The sequence below is a fragment of the Perca fluviatilis genome, chromosome 4, assembly GCF_010015445.1.
Source record: "Perca fluviatilis chromosome 4, GENO_Pfluv_1.0, whole genome shotgun sequence".
Classification (NCBI taxonomy): Eukaryota; Metazoa; Chordata; class Actinopteri; order Perciformes; family Percidae; genus Perca; species Perca fluviatilis.
The window spans coordinates 20,423,109-20,442,909 of record NC_053115.1 but is presented as its reverse complement, the minus strand read 5'-3'; the positions used below and the strand labels follow the sequence as shown (position 1 = coordinate 20,442,909).

Below are 19,801 nucleotides of genomic sequence, written 5' to 3'. Positions count from 1 at the left end.
ACTTGTGATGGGCATTTTTCCCTCTTTTGACATGTCGTAGACTAAACGATTAATCAGTTAATTGAAAAATAATTGACAGATTTATTGATAATAAAAACAATTGCTGGTAAGATAGACTACACACATTTTAAATGTGAGAATCTTCTGTTTTGTGTCAATTTTATTTTGATTCCTGACAATCTTGTGTGTAGGCGTACAACAGCCTGCTTGTACACGACTTGTAAGAATATGTGTCTCTTATTACCCCTGTCTATTATATTTTGTGCTGTTGTCTTTGTCTGTATGGATTCAATTTCCAAAGTTCAGGTGTGTGGGTACTCCACCCAAAAATCTTTTGAGTATCAAACAGATGCTATGGTTATCTTGAATCTGTGTCATTTATACTGAATTACAATGGTAGTGAGACAAAAAGTGTCAAAATGTCCTACAGCATAATCCACTTCTCTGCTGCCCATTCTCATGCTCAGCATGTTACAAACACACAGAAAGAAAAGCTACTTATGCTCCCCCAAGAACATTTGAAGACTTTCTGACTTAACACTATTCAATTTCACATCATCTTGGACCTTTATTATTACTATAGATAACGCCTAAAAAGCTTGAAGACAAAACTTACTATAGTGAAATAATTATTTGATTATTTACACATCACACCCTTGGTCTAAACATTTTATTCTTCTGGCTATGTTTGCCAAGTAAAATCATTTTCTGTAAATTAAAAAAAGCAGATTAAGAAAACTTTTAAATGTTTCATGAATTACATTTATTCACAAATGAGTAATGACAAACAGTTCAACTGTATAATGGTAGGGAAAACCCTGCCTTCATTTTTGTAGGTCATTTTTGTCCAAAGCGACTTACAATAAATTTCATACAATAAATTCAACCTTGATGGGAGCAAGAGTTAGATATCATCAAACATTTTAAATGCAACCCTATTAAACAGGGGAGGGGGAAAAAATTTATACAGTACAGTATCGCAATATATTTCCGTGGCAATACTGTATCGATACACAAACGCCAAGTATCGATCTTTTATTATATATGTGTTGGTCCGTTTGTCTGCTTGACAATCCCATTTTGCATCAATAACATTGAAGTGAGATGAACAAACAGAGAAATGTATCTTTTTAGATAAAACAGATGTTTTATTTTGGGTACATAATTTGAAACTTGGAAAAATTTGAAGTTGGAAAAAAGGTAATAAATTGCAATATATCGCAGAATATTGCAATATGTTTAAAATTGCAATAATATGGTATTGTGACATAAGTATCGTGATGATATCGTATCGTGAGGCCTCTGGTGATTCCCACCCCTACTATTAAACAAACTAAACACATGTTCAGTGCTACGGTACAGGTACTTAGGACAATAAGTGAGTGCTAGCCAATGTGTCAAGGTGTAGTCTGAAAAGTTGGGTTTTCAGCCTGCAGTAGAGTAAGGGCTGTGATTGCAGGGCTAGGCCATGGTTTGAAGGACCAGTTCCCTTCGCTGCTCTGCAGGCTAGCCCCAGAGTCTTAAAACTTGAACTTGATGCGAGCTGCAACAGAGAGCCGATGTTGTGAACAGATTTTGGGGCATCCATTTGTGTAACATGAATTCTTTGTGAAAAATCATACTGCATACTTTTTGCAACCTTCTTTCAAGCCTACGGGGAGGATTGTTTGATACTCAAAAGATAGATTTTGAGTTGAGTTTCACATTCAGAAAATGTTCCCTTCTGGCACAAGAACAGGATTTTTTTTTTTTTTTACTATGGCGCCAGTCTTCCCCTCTATATTATCTGTTGGAGAACGGTGTTAGACTACTTTTGGATTGCATTGGCATTTCAAAGTGATTTAACCAGAGAGATTGACAGTATTACAACGAGGCTGCCATTATCATCCCTCCTGTGGTATAATTGCTTATACTGTTGAATAAGCAGCTCCCATTTTTTTGTACTTGGGGGTCTCTCTCTCTGTGCCTCTCTACTTATTTTCTGCATCCGTTAAACTCATCAGAGAATCCTACAGCTTTTTAGTGCGGCCATCTGTCAATACCACTCCATAAAGTGGAGTGGAGAAACGTGTTCATCCATTGGTTTTTGTAAGCCCTCAGCTGGCCTGCCTCCAGCTGGTCCTGAGGGCCTTGCTGTAGCTGGTTAACCCAGACCTGGAGCATCGCTCTCCAGCCCTTGTGGCTACTTCAGCCCACCTCGCCTCCCCAATCAGGCAGCTGGATGAACCTCCCTCTTCACTGCTGTGGAGTAGCTTGTAACACTATAATGAGTTAACTTTCAGAATGATCTACATAATTTATTTCCTGCCCACACAGGAGCTCGCTGGAGCATTAATTAATATCAGTCCCTGGTATCAGCAACCATCCCAGTGTGGGATTCCTTCTGGCTCCTATTTTTGGCACCCAAGGAACTCGATATGTTGTGCAACCAGAATGCAGTTTGTTGGACATTGATGAAAGATATTGCTTCCTGGTGGCTTTGTACACAGATTGAGCTCCTGTGTATATGTGTGAGAAGTGAAATCTGGACACAGTTGCAGGCCAGATCTCACGCCACTGTAACGAGCTGACCTCGATGACAGGAGCTCCGACTGAACCTAAATGATACATGCCAGCAAGTTGTTTACCCTTGTTGCTGCTGGCAGCGATGTTCTCCACACTCAAGTACTACAGACTTGTTTGTGTAATCTGATTTTTGATATGTGTTAACTCACCTCGCCACCTTTCTCTTTCTGTCTGTTCTCCCCCACAGAACTCAATACGGCACAATCTGTCATTGAACAAGTGTTTTCTCAAAGTGCCTCGCTCCAAAGATGACCCAGGAAAGGTGAGACTTTTAAACATGAATTTGATTATAAACTCAGAAGAATATATGTAATTATGAAGAGAAAAAAAACTACAAATAGAAGAATATGTTTAGTTTAGTTTGTCAGCTGACAGAATCCACTGTTACGTTTATTTTGGTGTGTATCATGCTATCTCTGGTAGAAAAATGTTACCTTTGAATGGCTGCCAGGACTCTGACAGTCTGGAAATGCATGGTATGCTTGTAATCTATTATGACCGTCCCACCCCCACAGAATTGCATTTCAAATGTAAGGGGAGACTAGTTTGTTGGACCAGCACAGACAGCAGATGTTGTTGATGGGGAAAAAAAAGTCAAAGACTGGTAGAGATGGGGCCGTAACAGGGTAGAAGTCAGGTCATTTCCAGAATATTGCATCCCTGAAGTATTTATTTAAGGTGAACCTGAACCTACTCAGGAAAAAATCAGACCTTATTTTGCTCTCTGCTCATCTCCCTTTTTTCTTGTTTGTTAAAGGACATATAGTCCAACATGTTAATTTGACATTTGAATCTCAGTAGGACCACCGAAAGTTGCTTTTTCAGGTCGATTTACATCACTATCTGTAGCGACATCAACCTTATAAGTAGTGTACCCTGGTCCACTGAGTAGTTCATGAAGAAGAAGCCTATAGGCCTATTAATCTGATGGCGTGCATAGGTCTAACCATATGTAGCCTAACCCAGATTTCATCCCAGCACTGTCAGAGCATACGCTACATATGCTTAGGGAACCACAAAAATAATTACACACACTCACGCACGTACACAACAACACATGCATGAAGAGCTACGCCTAGCTGTGTAGAGGATGGGGACTGAATGCTAATTTCATGTTTTGCTGTAATCCTCTGATATTGACACTCCTGGGAGCTGCTCCACTAAATACAAAATAATCTATTGCTGTATGGATCCCATTCCAAATGCATGGCCAACATGCTCGCATCCTTAATGTTTAATTTGGAATTTTCCTCACTCCCTTCCCCCCCCGAAGACAACTTCAAAGAGGCGCTAGCCGCTCTTGATATGTTGCATCAATATTGTAATGTGGCAGGAATATGAGAACTGCTGGTTGGATGAGATAGGAGAGTCATGTCGCTCTCTGCCTGACTCTTTTTTTTTTTCCCGAGATTGTGTTAGAGATGACAGTTGGTATTGTACATACACACACCCTGTCTACCTTGAAGGTAGAAATGCAGCCTCTGAAGGCTACCGTTAAAAATCCTTAAATTAATTGGTCTCATAACTCAGTCTGGAGTTGCCAGGATAACCAGTATACTTGTTGTGTTTGTCCTTCCTATGTTTACACACAAAAGGGGAACTAGATGACAAAATGTATGTTGATGTATGAAAATGAGCGGCGTCATTTATGGGAAGAGAGCAGGTAGAGTACATCTCTTATCAGGATCTTTTTTTTCTTTCTTTTTTTTATAATAAATAAATCTTTACAGCATCCTTTGTTTTATGGCTGCAGAGCATATTGTGGCTTTGCCCCAGACTCCACGGGCACACTTTGCTAGGCATTTCTACAGTATATTGCAAAATAGTTGTGAATAATTTACTGAGTCTTTATATGTTTTCCTGCCATCTCTCTTGGGGTGGGTGTAGGGAAATGCAGAAACTCCTCTCCCATGAGGGTTGACTTAATGTTTTCTTCCCCCCCTAATTAAAAGAAATGCCACCAAGCCTTGCTTTGTTTCTGTGGCTCCTAATTTTGAAACATCTGAATCTGTACCCCTGCATTTAACCCCTGCATCTTAACACATAGAGACACCTTTTCTCACCTTTACATACATTCTTCAGTTAAGCTTCTTGTAAAAACATGGGGTGGGTAATGAGGTTCCTGCTGCATTTTACTGTAGCCTACATCAATATGAGATGTTTCTTTATCTTTGGTTGATTGTGCTGTGAATTATTCTTCCCTCTGAGGAAAATGTTAATTGACCCCAAAGCCTCACACATATTAAAGCTTATAATTTTAACCCCCTGACAAATATAGGCCAACCCTGGCTTTTCATTTTAACAGTTGCAGCAGTGGTGTATGCGAGCTGCAAAAAAAAACCCAGATTTGTTGACTTTAACAAGAACAGGCCATTATGCAATGGTTATTGTATATATACTTGAGATACAGCTTGTTCTATAGCTGCTCCTGTTGTTCAGAGAATTTCTCATGGAAATAATTATTCTCTCTGCAAGGGAAGTCATTTTAAAGGTCCTGATCTCACTTTCTCTGGACAATTGAGATTTTATCAGGGGTCATATGAAATATTAAAAATAAATTCAGGACTTGCTGGGCCTTGGGGTTAAAAAATCTGTACTGTGAGCGGCGTTTCTGTTGGCTTCGAAAAGGAAAACCATTGAAAAATAAATTAAATGGGGCCGAATGCAAAGTAAATAATGCAGCCTGGTTGTGGAATTGCAAGCTGCAGCCCCAGAGCCAGCCCTCTCCTTCATTAGCCTTGCTCAGACCTTAGAAGAAAGCAACACGGCAGGGCTAGTGCTGCCTCGATTCATGGTCTGAGACTGTGGAGCCTTCATCCTTGGCAACAGTGCTCTGACTCAGTACCTGAGGCTGAGGAAGTACAGCTTCAGAAAAGGCTTAGCATTTCACCACCACCAGCTGCCCTCACCAGCCTCTCATTGAGAAGCAGCCGCAGAGGAGGAAAAGCCAAGCCTTTCTTACTAACAAAGCCCACCCACACGCGGCACACACTCCCAGCTATCAACTACCAACTAAAGGCTTGGGCTGATAGGACAGACTTTAGCAGAACAGATGAGGCCTCTGATTTCTAAATAAGGTTATACCAAAGAAAGATCTGATGCTTCTATGCTGTCATCTCAGAGAGGAAATGTCTCAGTCCAGTGCATACATACATCATAGGGATGTCGCATTAAAAAAGCAATATGTTATATCAGCTCACAGGTCTTTCTTCTGTCTGCAGGGCTCTTATTGGGCCATCGACACCAACCCAAAGGAGGACGCCTTGCCTACACGGCCAAAGAAGAGGCCGCGGTCTGGAGAGCGGGTGAGTCTGATGACAGACACTCTGCATAGTCCCAAGAAAACAAATTTCTGTACATATGCATATGTTCCTCTGCTTCTGCCTCCATCTCTACTTGGTTCAATATTCATCTTTGTCTCTGTGTCTCTACTTCTGCCTTAGTTTTCCTTTCCTTTAGCCCTCCTTTCTCTCCCACACTTTCTCTACCACATGCGCGCACACACACACACACACAAACACACACAGACTCAGTAGGAGTTCATATCCAGACTTTATGTAACTGCCTCTCCAAGCTGCTTCGCTAGCCTGTCATGAAGTGGGGTCCTTATTAATAAACTATGCCCGAGGCAGCCATTACATACATTACATTCTGCACTCACTTTTTTTAACAAACATCAATTAATGCAGAGCTGTGTGCGCCGGCTATTCTGAGCGGGAGCTTTTGTCTTTAATTATGGATGAGTTTCGTCCAGCATTACATACAGCTGCACAGGTTTTAGTGAGCTACTCAGATTGACCTGGCCCTGGGGTATCCCGACACAGAGAGCTCTTGTCTACTTCTTCCCCACAATGTGTCTGACCAGAGGCTTTGAGGAAGGGAGGATCCTGTTAGTCTGGCGAGACGCATACGCTAACTCAAGCCATTGTCTCTACCACACAAGCACAGAGACTACATAAAACTTAACATGCTCTTCATGTAGTCGCCCTGCAGCATCAAAATACTCTCAAATTCATTCACAAACGGCGTCCCTTTGCTGGTGTGAGGTTTTATTTACACAACACAACAAATGTAAAGGTACCAGAAAAAACATTGTTTTTAATATGCAGCTCTGCCAACAGTTTCTACTAAAGCTCTCCTGATGCAGCTCTGTTCATTTGAGCATGACACAAAAGAACGTACCAAGTGAAGAGTGTGTTTTCTGTAGGACACATGCGCTGTGCTCACCCTTCCCCCCCCTCTAGACACTGTCTGCCTACAAGGCATTCCATTAAGAGTCTCAGACATTGAAATTGAGAGTTTGTGAAATCTCATTTATGTTTATCATGAATTAAAAATGGTATTGTTGGCAGCCAATCCTCTTACAGTAAGCAGTTTTGTGAGACAGGCATGGCAGAGTTATCTCTCACAACACTGCGCCTATACAGCAAGACGAGTGCGTGCGTGCATGCCTGCCTGTGTGCATGTGCTTATACTGTATGCGTGTTTAGGTGGGAGATGAGGGTTGTGATGGGGGAGCACAGTTCAAATGTGACCTAAATAAAGGTGTTGCTCTGTCAAATGACAATAGTTCTGGTTTATTCTTTTGCATCGTTCAGATGAATATATATCTGGTCTGAGCAGAGGATTTGTCACAAATATAATACAGGTATCTCCTTGCAATCTGCAGTGGGATCTCATGGGTTTGATAATTAGATACTGTTGAATTTTTATTATTATTTTTTTGTCTGCCCGCCCCCAACCCCCACAGGCTTCTACGCCGTACAGCCTGGAGTCGGAGTCTTTGGGGATGGAGTGTATGATCTCTGGAAGTGCCTCTCCAACACTGGCAATCAACACTGTGACTAACAAGGTACTACAGCCAGCCATCCAGCCTCCAGCTCCAACACACACCTGGCTACACGGCTGCACCCTGACCCCACCCACTTCTCCAACCACCTACAGCACTATTCCCCACAGAGAGAGGAGCACTCTAGTGGAGGGGAGATACACACACACACACACACACACACACACACACACACACACACACACAACAAACACACACACAAGCACACGCTCCTATGCCTAAAGCTTCTCCGCAATGCAACCCACACCAAAATACACAACTATCTGCACTGCAGCACCTTTTTCCTACAACAACAGGCAGCAGGCTCTTGTTATCTTCAGCACAGAAATATGATGCTCACACTGATACGTAGCACTTTGCAACCTGATAGACCTTACACAGTCCCGTGCAGACGTGCAATAGGATACACCAAACGCTACATAGGGTTTCTGTATTTGCACCTGTAGCGGAGGTTGACACCCAGAGTCTTGTTTCTCGCTCTGTGACCACATTACGCTGCCACACTACAGGTGACCACCCCTGCTGCTGGTTTCTTCTGCTCTCTATAGTTTTTTTTATTATTTTTATTTTTTTTTTTATAAATATGTGTAAAAGCTAGGAACCACTTGTACATCACAGAGCAAAGCTACAGGGATTGCTAGCTGTTAGCTGTGAGTGTCTCGCTCACTCTGAAATTTAAATAGGCTTTTTAACCTTAAGCTCTCATCCTCTGGGCCCAGCTCTCAGGTGTACTTTTAAAAAGCCTACAAGAGTCGCTTATTCATTTGCTGCAAGCATTACAAAAAACTGTTTAATGTGAACAGTAGTGTTCACATAAAAGGTGTGTGTGTGTGTGTGTGTGTGTGTGTGTGTGTGTGTGTGGTGTGTGTGTGTGTGTCTGAGAGAGAGAGAGAGACGGAGGCTCGAAAGTCTGAGCATATGTCGGTGTGTGTGTGTTATAACTTGTGTGTACATGTATGTAGAGTATGTTACAGTTTGTTTTGACGAGTATGTCAGTGGCGATTAGCTTGGGGCTGTTTCTATAGAGAACATGCAGTTTGTCATGTTGCTGTAGCAGACAGATTCATGGGCCTAAGTGGGGGGGGAAGATGACCCCTTTTTCCTCCGTGATTGCTACAAACAAGCACTTGCCACAGCACCAGTCTCCACCAGCGGTGACTGCATAATGAGGCCCCTAATGTAGAGAGCTGACAGCTTAGAGGTTGGACACCTGCCATCAAATACCTCCAGTCAAATAACTCAGAAAAGCAACAAGCAGAAAACACGTCTGCTGTGTTATTCCAAGAGCTGATGAAAAGAAGTTTTGATTTGTCTCTTTTTGTTCACTTGATTGTGACAAAAACTGTTACAGAGGTGAAGTGAACAGAAGACAAAGTGGAATAGCAACAGATCTGAGGCCTTAACTCCTCGGAGAGACCTTGTTTCTCACTGACTTACACTGTAAACACACGACAGGCCACGCCTCTTTCGGTGCAGTGTGCCAAGCCACAGGAATTCCCTCTCTGGTTTTCTCTCTCCCTTTCTATTCCAGTCTCTCTCCATCATTCCCGCCTTCTCAGATAGACCAATGGGAGACGCTGGCAGGACAATTACTGAACCAGCAGGAATCCTTTTCTTTCTCTTCTGTTGGACATTCCTCACAAGATTCCCCCCCCCTCTTTTTTGTGTGTGCCTTTCTCACGTAGACTCAGATTTTGCCCTCCCACCCCCTAAAGGTTGTGTTCTTAGGCGGCCTTAAACATTGGCGTGAATGTGATGAAACTCTGGCACTGAAGTGTGATCATGAAGGGAAAGGGGATTGTTGGAAGTGTGTTTGCTGATGAATAGTCTTCTCTCTCTTTCTCTCATATCTCTTCCTTCTCTCTTCCTCTTCCTGTCTGTTCAATCCTGCATGCAGGGATTGTACTGAACACTAGCTGGCATTGTTGGAGACACCTGGGCCAATCTTGCTTTGATTTCATAATCCATGTCTCATGCTCCAGATTATGCTCCCATGTAAAAGACACCTCTGGCTTTTTACTTAATTCACTGCTAAGAATAGAACTCTGATTCGCTTGCCTGTACATAGTATTTACTGTGGAGCAGCTTCTGCCTGTATGAGCATGCCTGTGTGTGTGTGTGTGTGTGTGTGTGTGTGTGTGTGTGTGTGTGTGTGTGTGTGTGTGTGTGTGTGTGTGTGTGTGTGTGTGTGTGTGTGTGTGTGTGTGTGTGTGTGTGTGTGTGTGTGTGTGTGTGTGTGTGTGTGTGTGTGTGTGTGTGTCATAAGTTTGTGTTTGCTTCTACGTATTGGGGTGAGATGTGACTGGGTGTTCATCTGTGACCGTGCTTGCTTGAGTGGGTGTCTTCACTCGGGGGACTCGGGTCTGCGTAAACCACAGAGCAGTGAGGTTTTGAAATCATCACACTTTATTGGTAAGTACAGTAAAAATAGATTGCGGTGAGAGACTTAAGGCTAAAAGCCTGTTTTATGACTTCATTACACAAAACATTTATATTTCTGTGGCGCGCTGTTTTTGATTAGCATTGTCGGGCTGATTTTGTAGACGTGCTTAAGCCTTCAGTCTTAGCTGCTCATTGAGTTCCCCTTCACGCTAATGAACACTGGAGCCAAGCCCACACTGAGTGGAGGAAGGCTAGAGTTGCCTAATGAGCTTCTCTTACTACCCCCCTATTCTCTTCTCCTTCAGCCTCACCCCTCTTCCTTGTACAGTGTTGCCTGGATTCAGCATTTGCGCCGAGTTTTTTTTTTTTTGCAGTATTTCTATCTCGTTCTACTAGCTCAGGAGCCAAGCTCCATATTAAAAGCTTAATATGATCGGACACTCTCACTATGCGTGTGTGTGTCCTGGAGTCGTACCAGCATGTCAGACCAGAGAAGGCAGTCAGAGCTGCCTGGGTTTCCTTGCCTTCTTGTGGCCTCTGTGGTAGCTCGCTGTGCCTCAGCAGAAGCACAAGAGCCTAAAGTCCACTGCTGTTACTGAGAGGCAGGGTGCTGGTCAGGGCTCGGCCAATCGGCCTGCCTGAAGGCTGCTGCCACTGCTGTCTCATTGTGCTGAGCACAGAGCCCACTCTGTTCCACTCACAGTGATGAGCAGAAGCCAACATGCTGCACTCAGTCATGGACGGACACACACAAACGCATGCACACACACTGATCTTCGAATGCCAGGCCCTCTTCCACTGCGACACCATCGTTGCATTGCTGCCATTCCTTTTTCACAATACAAAACTCAACACATGGACTATTCTCTGTGGGTATCATTATAATTCATTATCTGGATCGTTCTTCTTACTATTGTCTTAATTGTCTGACGGCGCACTTTATTTGGGAAGGGTGGGATGGCTAAACCTTGTTAGACGATAATTAAGAATGTCGTCCTGAAGTGCTTCGGCTAGTTTTGCTGCTATATTGAAAGGTCAGTGTCTCGGCTGCACTGAAATCCTTTTGTGAGTTGTCCCAAACGGATTTGCGCTCGGTGAGCAGATGTGGCTGACATCGCCAGTAGTGTGACCTTTAGTGATAGGAATGTCTCAGCTGTCTCCAGTCCTCTTCACACGTTCAGCTTGAACCCCTTAGTGACTTTGGTGGGTGTTCAGCAGCACCCTGTGTCTCCTACACACACTTAAAAAATAAGTGAAAAGCAAGTACTCTGCTATTATGACATGTCATTGCATGCAGCAAACACATGCTCATGCTTTACATTTCCATACTAAATTACATTGTTTAACTACAGTATAGACCAACATTATCTCAGAGGAATGCTGACATGCTCTACCATCAACAAGAGTGGAGATGACATTAGTGTGTCTTTGAGAAAATGAGCTAATGTACGTGTATGTGTTTCAGGTGGCGTTGTACAACACAGACCAGGAAGGGAGCGATAGTCCAAGAAGCAGCCTTAACAACAGCCTGTCTGATCAGAGTCTGGCTTCCGTCAATCTCAACAGTGTGGGCAGTGTACACAGCTATACACCGGTAAGACCAAGGACCACGCTTCACATTTTTAGAGGTCTCATTCATTTGTCAATCTACATTTTGCATTGGTACAAAGAACAAATAAGGTCCTGCTGTAGCATCTTGGTCGCCTTTCCGCAAATATATTGTTGCCTTGCTATTCTTTAAAGGATGCTGGTAATTCTGCTTGTCGATGTTGCAGCTCATGAATGTCTCTTAGTTTGATATTTGTAAGAAAGATATTTATATAAATGTGGTTTAGTTGATGATTTGTTTAGCACTAAGCACTTAGGCCAAATGATAAATTCTCATTGTATCCACATTTTTCAAGCTGTGGGGAGCCACTATCACTAAATGAATGGAAATGAAACACTGCCAGACTTAGGAAGTATACTGTACCCCATATTTCATCTGATCAGAAAGCCCCAGGAGGCTCTCTTCAGAGGAGCCAGCAGTAGACAGCAATAGACCGAGGTTCAATGTGGACATGCGCTAGAGTACAACATCAGGAAGGGGGTTAAGGGAAACAGAGAAAAATGTGCACGCTCCTGGAAGCCAGACAAAGAAAAGCGCTTCCTCTGATGTCCTCCCACCAGAGATGCCCCCTCTTTGGTGTGGTCCTCCTGCATCTTAGAGTGCTCACTGCTCCAGGCACTGGGCATCGATCGTCTCAGCCTGATGGATGTGCTCTCTCTCTCTCACAGCCAAAGCAGCAGCTCACAGTAAACACTCTGGCTTTATTATCACCTCTTCGCTCTTACCCAAGCCAGACTGTGAGCTTTGCACTTCAGCAGCCTGCCCACATCTTGGAAGAGGAAGATGTTATGATCAAAAATTGGACGTGACCTTTCTTGTAATGCTAGCCCCACAGTTGACACAGGTCAGGTCCTGTTTCCTTGTGAAATAGCGATGGTTTTTGCATCGCTGCCCTTGCTGTGATGAATCTCGTAGACAAACTCGTTGCTGAAGGGAACGCTGCTTGCTGTCTCACACCTCGGGGCAGTGCATAACATGACTGCCCACACAAATGCATGGATAAAATGGCTGCTTATTTGTACAAGGTATTGCTATTGATTTTGTTTTAAATACATTTTGCTTGGCCACCAGAGTATTGGGTTTGTGTCCATTCGAGTTGGTCTGTTAATGTTATGTGAGCCAAGGCGGTAAGCACTAAACTAAATTACTGTGGTCTGTGTGATTGTTCTTTACATGCTGTGTGACTTGACACCTCTTCAGACAGAAACAACATTATTACAGTGGCTCCTCAGAAGACATGAACCATCCTCATATTTGACTTGTGTGTTTGCTGCGTACATTTAAATAAATCACAAATTTTATAGAGGTTTTCTGTTTATGTGGCTCCATGACCAGATGAGCATTGTGGGTATCTTTTGAAAAGTATGTATATTATTGAGGTGTATGTTTTTAACATTATAGTCCACCCCTCTTAGCATCAATAGTCCCTGTAGCCTGTTGTGCAGATGTAGCAGAACTGTAGCCAGTCAGTGTACTGTCACAAAAATCTATCGCAAGTTCATCATTAAACATAATAAAATTTTGCACTCGATGTTGCGTTTTGTTTTTGTAAACCTTTAGCTTTCTTTCTCTCCAGGTGACCAGTCACCCAGAGCCTGTGTCCCAGGCTATGAGCCTCCAGCAGCCCCCCCAGTCCCAGTACAACATGCCAGACAGGGACAAGCAGCTCCTGTTCTCTGAATTTGAAGATCTCAGTGCCTCCTTTCGCAGCCTTTACAAGTCTGTTTTTGAGCAGTCCTTCAGCCAACAAGGTGAGTGGCCTTGTGGGATCAATTGGAAATCTAATAAAGAACCTAAGCTTCATTCATCAAGAAACGATCAGAACGATTTTCCTAATGTTGGTTTGTTCTTAACAGCTGGGGCTATAGAGAGTCTTCAGGCACTAATTAGGTTTACTCTGAAGTGAGCAGGTATTCAACAGGCTGACTTCCTTATAGTGCAAATCTATACTGAGTATTCTCATGGTCTTTTGCTAGAGCAATGTGGAAAAGGCCTAATTTAATATTCAGAAGCAGAGTCTGAAAGTTCATATCTTAAATATTTCATTAGAGGTTGTAAAGAAATCTTACTACATTCATTTAATGGTTAATTCAGAATTGATACACCATCCCTCTTGCTTTGTATTTTTCAAATTACATGAAAGTTTTCTGCGTCTCGTCATGTTAGAAGTGTTTTCTCATGTAGGCTGTTTCATCAGAGGAGTGGAGGAGGTTGCAGACAGCCCAAGTCCTCAGTAAATTTGTTGGATTTGAGGTTCATTTGTCATAATGACGGGGAATTTGTATGATATAATACATAGTAGCGGATAGAGCACAGCTTTCCAAAAGCCTGTGAGTCCCTGCAGAACAAAATGCATTTTTGCTTGTAATCTGATTGACTGATAAACAAAGAGCACTTGACAAGCGGGTTATGAGCAAAGTAGACTGTGCTTTCTGTGTATAACCTACTTTCACAAATCAAATGCATTTCATGCTGATGTTTTCAAAGAGTTCCTCTCCTTTAATCTATCATCTATGTTTCATTAGTTCAAAGTTGTTACCTTTTTTATGCGCATAAAAGTGAAATCTCTTAGTCAGACAAGCTCTAGCAATTAAAAAGCGTAAATAATCGAGCTAGAGGATTTCACACCCTGCCGCTGTAGACAGTGAGCTAATTCACTGGCTTTGATAATAGGTAATGAGCTCGCATTATTATTCTGGTGCCGCGTTAATTGCTTTCTGTATTTCCCTGGTTGGACAATGGGCTTTCTACACCGATAAGAGATGCACCTTTGTCACCCCTGCAGTGAGTGTTACGTGCCGATTGTGGAGGTGCAGGCCTAGAGTCAGCTCTAAAAGCACTCCAGTGAAATAGGTTTACTGTGCCAAAGCTGTGAAGGACAGGGCCTCTTAAGACCACTCCCTGCCACTCAGATGATTGCAGTTGGGTGTGCAGATGTTCATGCTCCAGTCATGTCTGTTAAAGAGCCGTCCAGCAGCACAATGAATTTGTCAAAGACAATCCAGAGCAGTGTAGCTGGAGAGGAGAGGCGACAGCAGCTTGGGCTCTTGAACCTCAGAGACGCAACTGATGCTGAGTCATTCCCTGGTACAACAAAATGGCAGCTGGTCTGTCTCAAGTGTAGAACTACTTAAACACGGGAGGCCCAGATCCCATTATTGAGAGAGTAAGATGTTGAGATATTGTAAGTAGCTATTTCTTTGTTTTTATACATGTGACGACCCTGGCTCTCTGTGTGTTTGTGACGAAGTGAATTATACAAACACACCTCAGTCTGAAACCATGTGACTGATGTTTGTGTTGGAAGTATTAGTTTCATTTCAGGGCTTCAACTAAATATATTTTAATTATCAATTAATGTGTCAATTACTTCTACATTCAGTGATTCCCAGAGCCCAAGGTGATGTCTGCAAATTGCTTTTTCTGTATTAACAAGCAGTTCAAAACCTATTTAATTCACAATGAGAATTAACCGAGAAAAGCAGTAAATCTTGAGACGCTGGACAAGTGTTGTCATTTTCCTTGATAAACGATTAGTAAATCTACAAAAAATGTATCTGCAACAATTTCATGATTGATTAATCGTTTGAGCCATTTTTCATGCAAAAACACAAAGCTATTAGCATGTTCCAGCTTCTTCAGTGTGAGAATTTGCTAAGTTAAATATTTTGGTGGTTTTAACTGTTTGACAAAACAAGATGTTTAAACATGTCACCTTGGGCTCTGTGATGGTCATTTTTCATTATTTTCAGACATTTTATAGACAAAGAAACATCAATTAATTGGGGAAATAATTGCCAAAGAATCGATAATGAATGGTTAGTTGCAGCACTGTCAATGATCAACATTGTTGACAATGTACATAATTTTCTTTCGATCGACAAATTTGCTATGGACTATTCGTTTCAGCACTATTACAAGCTTTGTGTTGGTGTGTTTTGTTTCCCAGGTCTGATGGGCATACCGTCAGATTCCTCCCAGCAGACCCACACCTCCTGCTCCTATCAGCACTCCCCCAGTGGCAACATTAGCACTCAGAACAGCATGTCAAACAACCAACCCAACAGCCACTCCGCCAACAGTGGCCAGGTGCCCCTGTCCCATCCTGCCCAAGCCCACCCAGGCCACGGCTCGCCCCACGCACAGCACCTCCCGCAGCATGGCGGCCCCCACAGCCAACACGCCCAGCACAGCCAACACAGTCAGCACCCCCAGCACGCTGCACACTCCCAGCATGGGCAGCACCCATCGCAGCACTCGTCCCATGGCCAGCACCCACAGCAACACACGCCACACCCCTCCCAACACACGCAGCACAACCAGCACCCTTCTCAACACGGACAGCAGCATCAGAGCCTCTCCCACCAGCCCCATCCTACCCAGCAACAGATGGCCTGCAACCCAGGTAAGACCCTCTGTCGGTCGTTGTCTTCGCCGTGTTGTTTTCTCCTCATCGTGTTCATCACGCAGACACATGTCAACAAAGACATGTTCACAGCTGAATATGGTTTTGTATCCGTCGTCATAAAGCATTTATAAATTGTTATAGGTGCTAAACAGTAAATCATCATCTGATTTATTATCTGTGGTGTTGTGAGAACAAAGCAATGCTGCATCCAGTGACTTCAGCAGCTCTTATAGAGTTGACTGGCTCCTCCTAGTGGCCACAACACAGAGCTCAACTGTTTAAAAGCCTGATAAACTGTTCTATTTAGTGCTACCTTCTCATTCATTTGGCACTACAACTGCCTGCACAGCTATATGAAAATGCATCATCTGGCCTTATTTCCTAACCCACAGTATATAACAATAACAGCAGCAATTATTGTGCAGTTGTCCATAAATGATGTAATTAGGACTAAATCTGTATTTGTCCCAGGAGTGAACTTGGTGTTAGAACCAAAATTACCTGTGTCCTTTAAGTCTCTTATCTTGTAATGTTACAGATAGTATGCTGTCTGTGTGTTGCAGGTTTACTGTCTGACTGGTACCCAAATCTGGATGCACTGAAAGAAAGCTGTCGTATTGCTAGCAGCTATAACTGGGCTGATGTCGACCTTTCACCTTTCCAAGGTGCGGTTTGGACACTACAAATAGACCTTATTGCATTACCAAATAATGGTTACGTATTTGATTTATTTGTCCGATTTAAGATTTTTACAGAAGAAACGAAACATTTAAAGCCAGGAGCTGATCGTACAGTACTGCCCCAGCTTTTGATTGAGTGCTAAAGTGTTGACACTGTGGAGTTGATTACGAGTTTAATTAAACTGAGCTCTTCAATTAAATAACACTGCCTTCAAGTTTAATTACCAAAACACAGAGCTCAGCAGGTCAGTTTATCCAATTACAGTCTAGGATTGCAAGGTAGGATGTTTTTTAAATATCACCCTACGAAGGTTACCGACATAATGAATATATATTGCAACCCAAAGTTTTTGCTTCGCGTTTGTAAATTAGTTTCTCATTTAATAAATGTATATTCTTTGGACAGTCGGCTGGTGCAGTTTCATACATTTCATTGTCACAAAGGCATTTTAGTGCAGGCAGATACTGTCACTCTGATAGTAACTCTGGTTGTTCTGTCTATAAATTTGTGTTTCATGTTCCTAAGGATTGAGAGAGAGTATGAGACAAGCGGAGTTGAACAATTGGTCCCTGGAACCCACCCAGATCGCCGACCTCTGCTCATCCATCAACCAGTTTTTTGCCCGTACCGGTGTAATCCAGCCACAGGGGGCAGTGCAGCCTCCGGTTTGTCATGGCTCAATGCTCCCCAACAAACCCAGCCAGCACCTCAACACAGGTTAAACACCCGCTCCTTAACCCTACAATCCTATTTATATTTTGATTGACTTTGTGTAGTTGTGGTGAGTAGTTTGGACTCATTCCAAGGACCAGTGAGCGTGTTTTTAAAGTGATATTTATATCATCATATAGAGATAGTAGCTGTGTCTCTTACTGACTGTTTATCTGTAAGGGGAATAAAAGGTTGGTAAAAATGAATACACAAGCCACTTGTCTGATGAATTTATCTCACTTACAGTTCATCTATCTGAAATGGCAAACAGTCTGTAGTTTTTTTGCACACAATGAGCTCTGCTTGCCCTTCATGACAGTGATTCCCAACCTTTTTGGCTTATAACCCCTTAAAATGAAACATCTACATGCAACCCTTCGTTACCGGCTGCATAATGTCTACAAGTTGTGACCTGTTCATCCAAACAATGATATCTGTCCCCTGATTTATTTGCATAATGAGAGGCCTGAAGAAATCAAATTATTTATTCATACACAAGGAAAAAAACAAAATATAAGAGGAATGTTGAAAAGAATAAACCCATTTTGTGTAGCTAAATTAAGTCTCTTTTTTTTTTTTTTTTACCCCCTGTTCTCCATACCTTGTGAGTTGATATTTTATTCAAAATGTTGAAGTTACAAAGATTACTTAATACAGGTATTTTGAGTGCTAAAAGCAGTTCAAACACTGATTTTGACAGCTAAATGTCCAGCCATGTAAATAAAAGTATAGACCATGATGTTTTACCTGTGGGTATTAACTCAAATGTGGGATAATTTAGAGATCCTCCTGTAAAATGAATTACACTGCAGGGCTTCCCCCTAAAAGCAAGTTTTGCTCAAATACATTATTTAAATTTTCTAAATTGTATTTAGAGGTTATATCAGAATAGGTTTACATGGTTTAATTTTCAAAAAACACCATATATTTGTTGTACTGCACATTGCTGCAGCTCCTCTTTTCACCCTGTGTGTTGAGCTCTCTGTTTTAGCTACAAAGTGAGACATCACACTTCTATTCCATCTTTGTTGGGAGTCACACATGCGCAGTAGCTAGGTAAGGACTACTAGCCAGTCAGAAGCAGAGTATGAGGTCGTGCCACGCTAGCAGCTAGGCGAGCATTATAACGTGTGTTACAAAGTGACGCACGTTTGTTACGGAAGTAAAGGCTGGACTACAATAGAGCTGTTTGGAGCAGTTTGTGAACAGTGTTTTCTGTTGGAGATGGAGGTGGACTTTGGGCTTTTTCGCTTTGTAAACCTGTAATGTGCACAAAACAAGACATATAACAATTAAGGAAAGGGAGAAAGCCAAAAAGCATAATACGAGCACCTTAAGATGTTTAATAGAGGCTTTAAATAAAGTTTTGTTCTGATTCTCACTTCAGGAAATCTCTACATGGACACCAGACAGAGCATGTCCATGATGGGTCCTCCAGGATATCCCCACATGCCCCACAGTGCAGGACCCACAATGACAGGTGACATGAAGCCACAGAGAAACACATGATTTAAAACTATTCCTTGCAGCACATTATGAAACCTTATAATAATGGATTTTATTAATAAATCCACTTAATCCATCTTTTTTCTCACTTGCCTAAGAAAAGCTGGGCGGTTCTGACTCTCCCTTTCCCCTGTTTTCTCTCCAGGACACCATGCACAGATGAACCAGCAGCACATGATACCTACCAGAAACTTCCAGATGCATCGCATGCCACCTGATGACATCCAGGATGACTTTGATTGGGACTCCATTGTCTAGCCCCTAGACCTCCTTTTGCAAAACAAAAGGGAGCGAGGAGAGAAGGTGGAAGCCAGGCTGAGCTGAAAGGCCGCAGGAGGAGGAGGAGGAGGAGGAGGCCACTGTGGGTGGGATGCAGAAGAACATTTGACAAGCTTTGGAGAAAGACAGACTTCAGAGTCCTGACATTTTTACAAAAGCAAAACATAACATAGAAAATGTTACTTTGAAGACAATCATATTTAGTTGGACATGTTAAAGTGATTGCTTACGTACTTGTCTAGAGACAAGTAGAACATATTCATGTCTAAACCACATGCTCCTCAGCTCCTCAGCCAGCCCTCTCCCCGTCCCTAGCCAGCAGCCTTCCAAAGTCCGAACCCCCAAAAAAATCCCTGCTCCGTAACTGTTATGTGATTTGAGCGACGTGTTCAGCTTGTAATTCTTCTCGTGTTGACATTGGCCTCAGCTGCCTCTTGGATGAGTTTCTCTCTTTAAAAAAAAAGAAAAAAAAGAAGAAAAAAAAGTTTTTTTTTTATTTTTGTTTTTAAGAAACACAGGCTGATTCTGTGAGTGATGTCATGGTGCTCGTTGGTCACATTTGGGATAAAGTGTGGCTGAATTGGTGGTAAAGTTAGGTTTACAATAACTTTGAACAGGGTGTTAAATGTTTAAGCAGGCTTGATATTAAACAAACCAAGAGAGAAAGGGAGAGAGAGATGACCGAAAGCATCGTGATGTGTTTTCATAGCCAACCACCATGATCAGGCTCACTGCAACAGACTAGTGATGGGAGTACTGCAACTTTGTTTTTCTTTCTTAATTCTCTGTTTCAAGCACTTCGAGATGAATG

General features: G+C 42.4%; 1 protein-coding gene across 3 annotated transcripts in view; it reads left to right on the top strand.

Moving 5' to 3' along the window:
- The window catches only part of foxj3 (forkhead box J3), a 75,857-nt gene extending 56,530 nt beyond the window's left edge, over nt 1-19,327 (top strand). For 2 of the 3 annotated variants that reach the window (XM_039797718.1, XM_039797719.1), the window contains 10 exons: nt 2,753-2,827; nt 5,787-5,870; nt 7,316-7,417; nt 11,262-11,390; nt 12,982-13,156; nt 15,355-15,810; nt 16,377-16,478; nt 17,020-17,211; nt 18,593-18,685; nt 18,857-19,327. In XM_039797718.1, coding sequence (XP_039653652.1) covers nt 2,753-2,827; nt 5,787-5,870; nt 7,316-7,417; nt 11,262-11,390; nt 12,982-13,156; nt 15,355-15,810; nt 16,377-16,478; nt 17,020-17,211; nt 18,593-18,685; nt 18,857-18,969 — 1,521 coding nt within the window. In that variant the 3' untranslated portion in view covers nt 18,970-19,327. The remainder of the gene's footprint in view (nt 1-2,752; nt 2,828-5,786; nt 5,871-7,315; nt 7,418-11,261; nt 11,391-12,981; nt 13,157-15,354; nt 15,811-16,376; nt 16,479-17,019; nt 17,212-18,592; nt 18,686-18,856) is intronic. The other variant, XM_039797720.1, reaches the window with a different exon arrangement.
- The last annotated feature ends 474 nt before the right edge of the window (nt 19,328-19,801 follow it).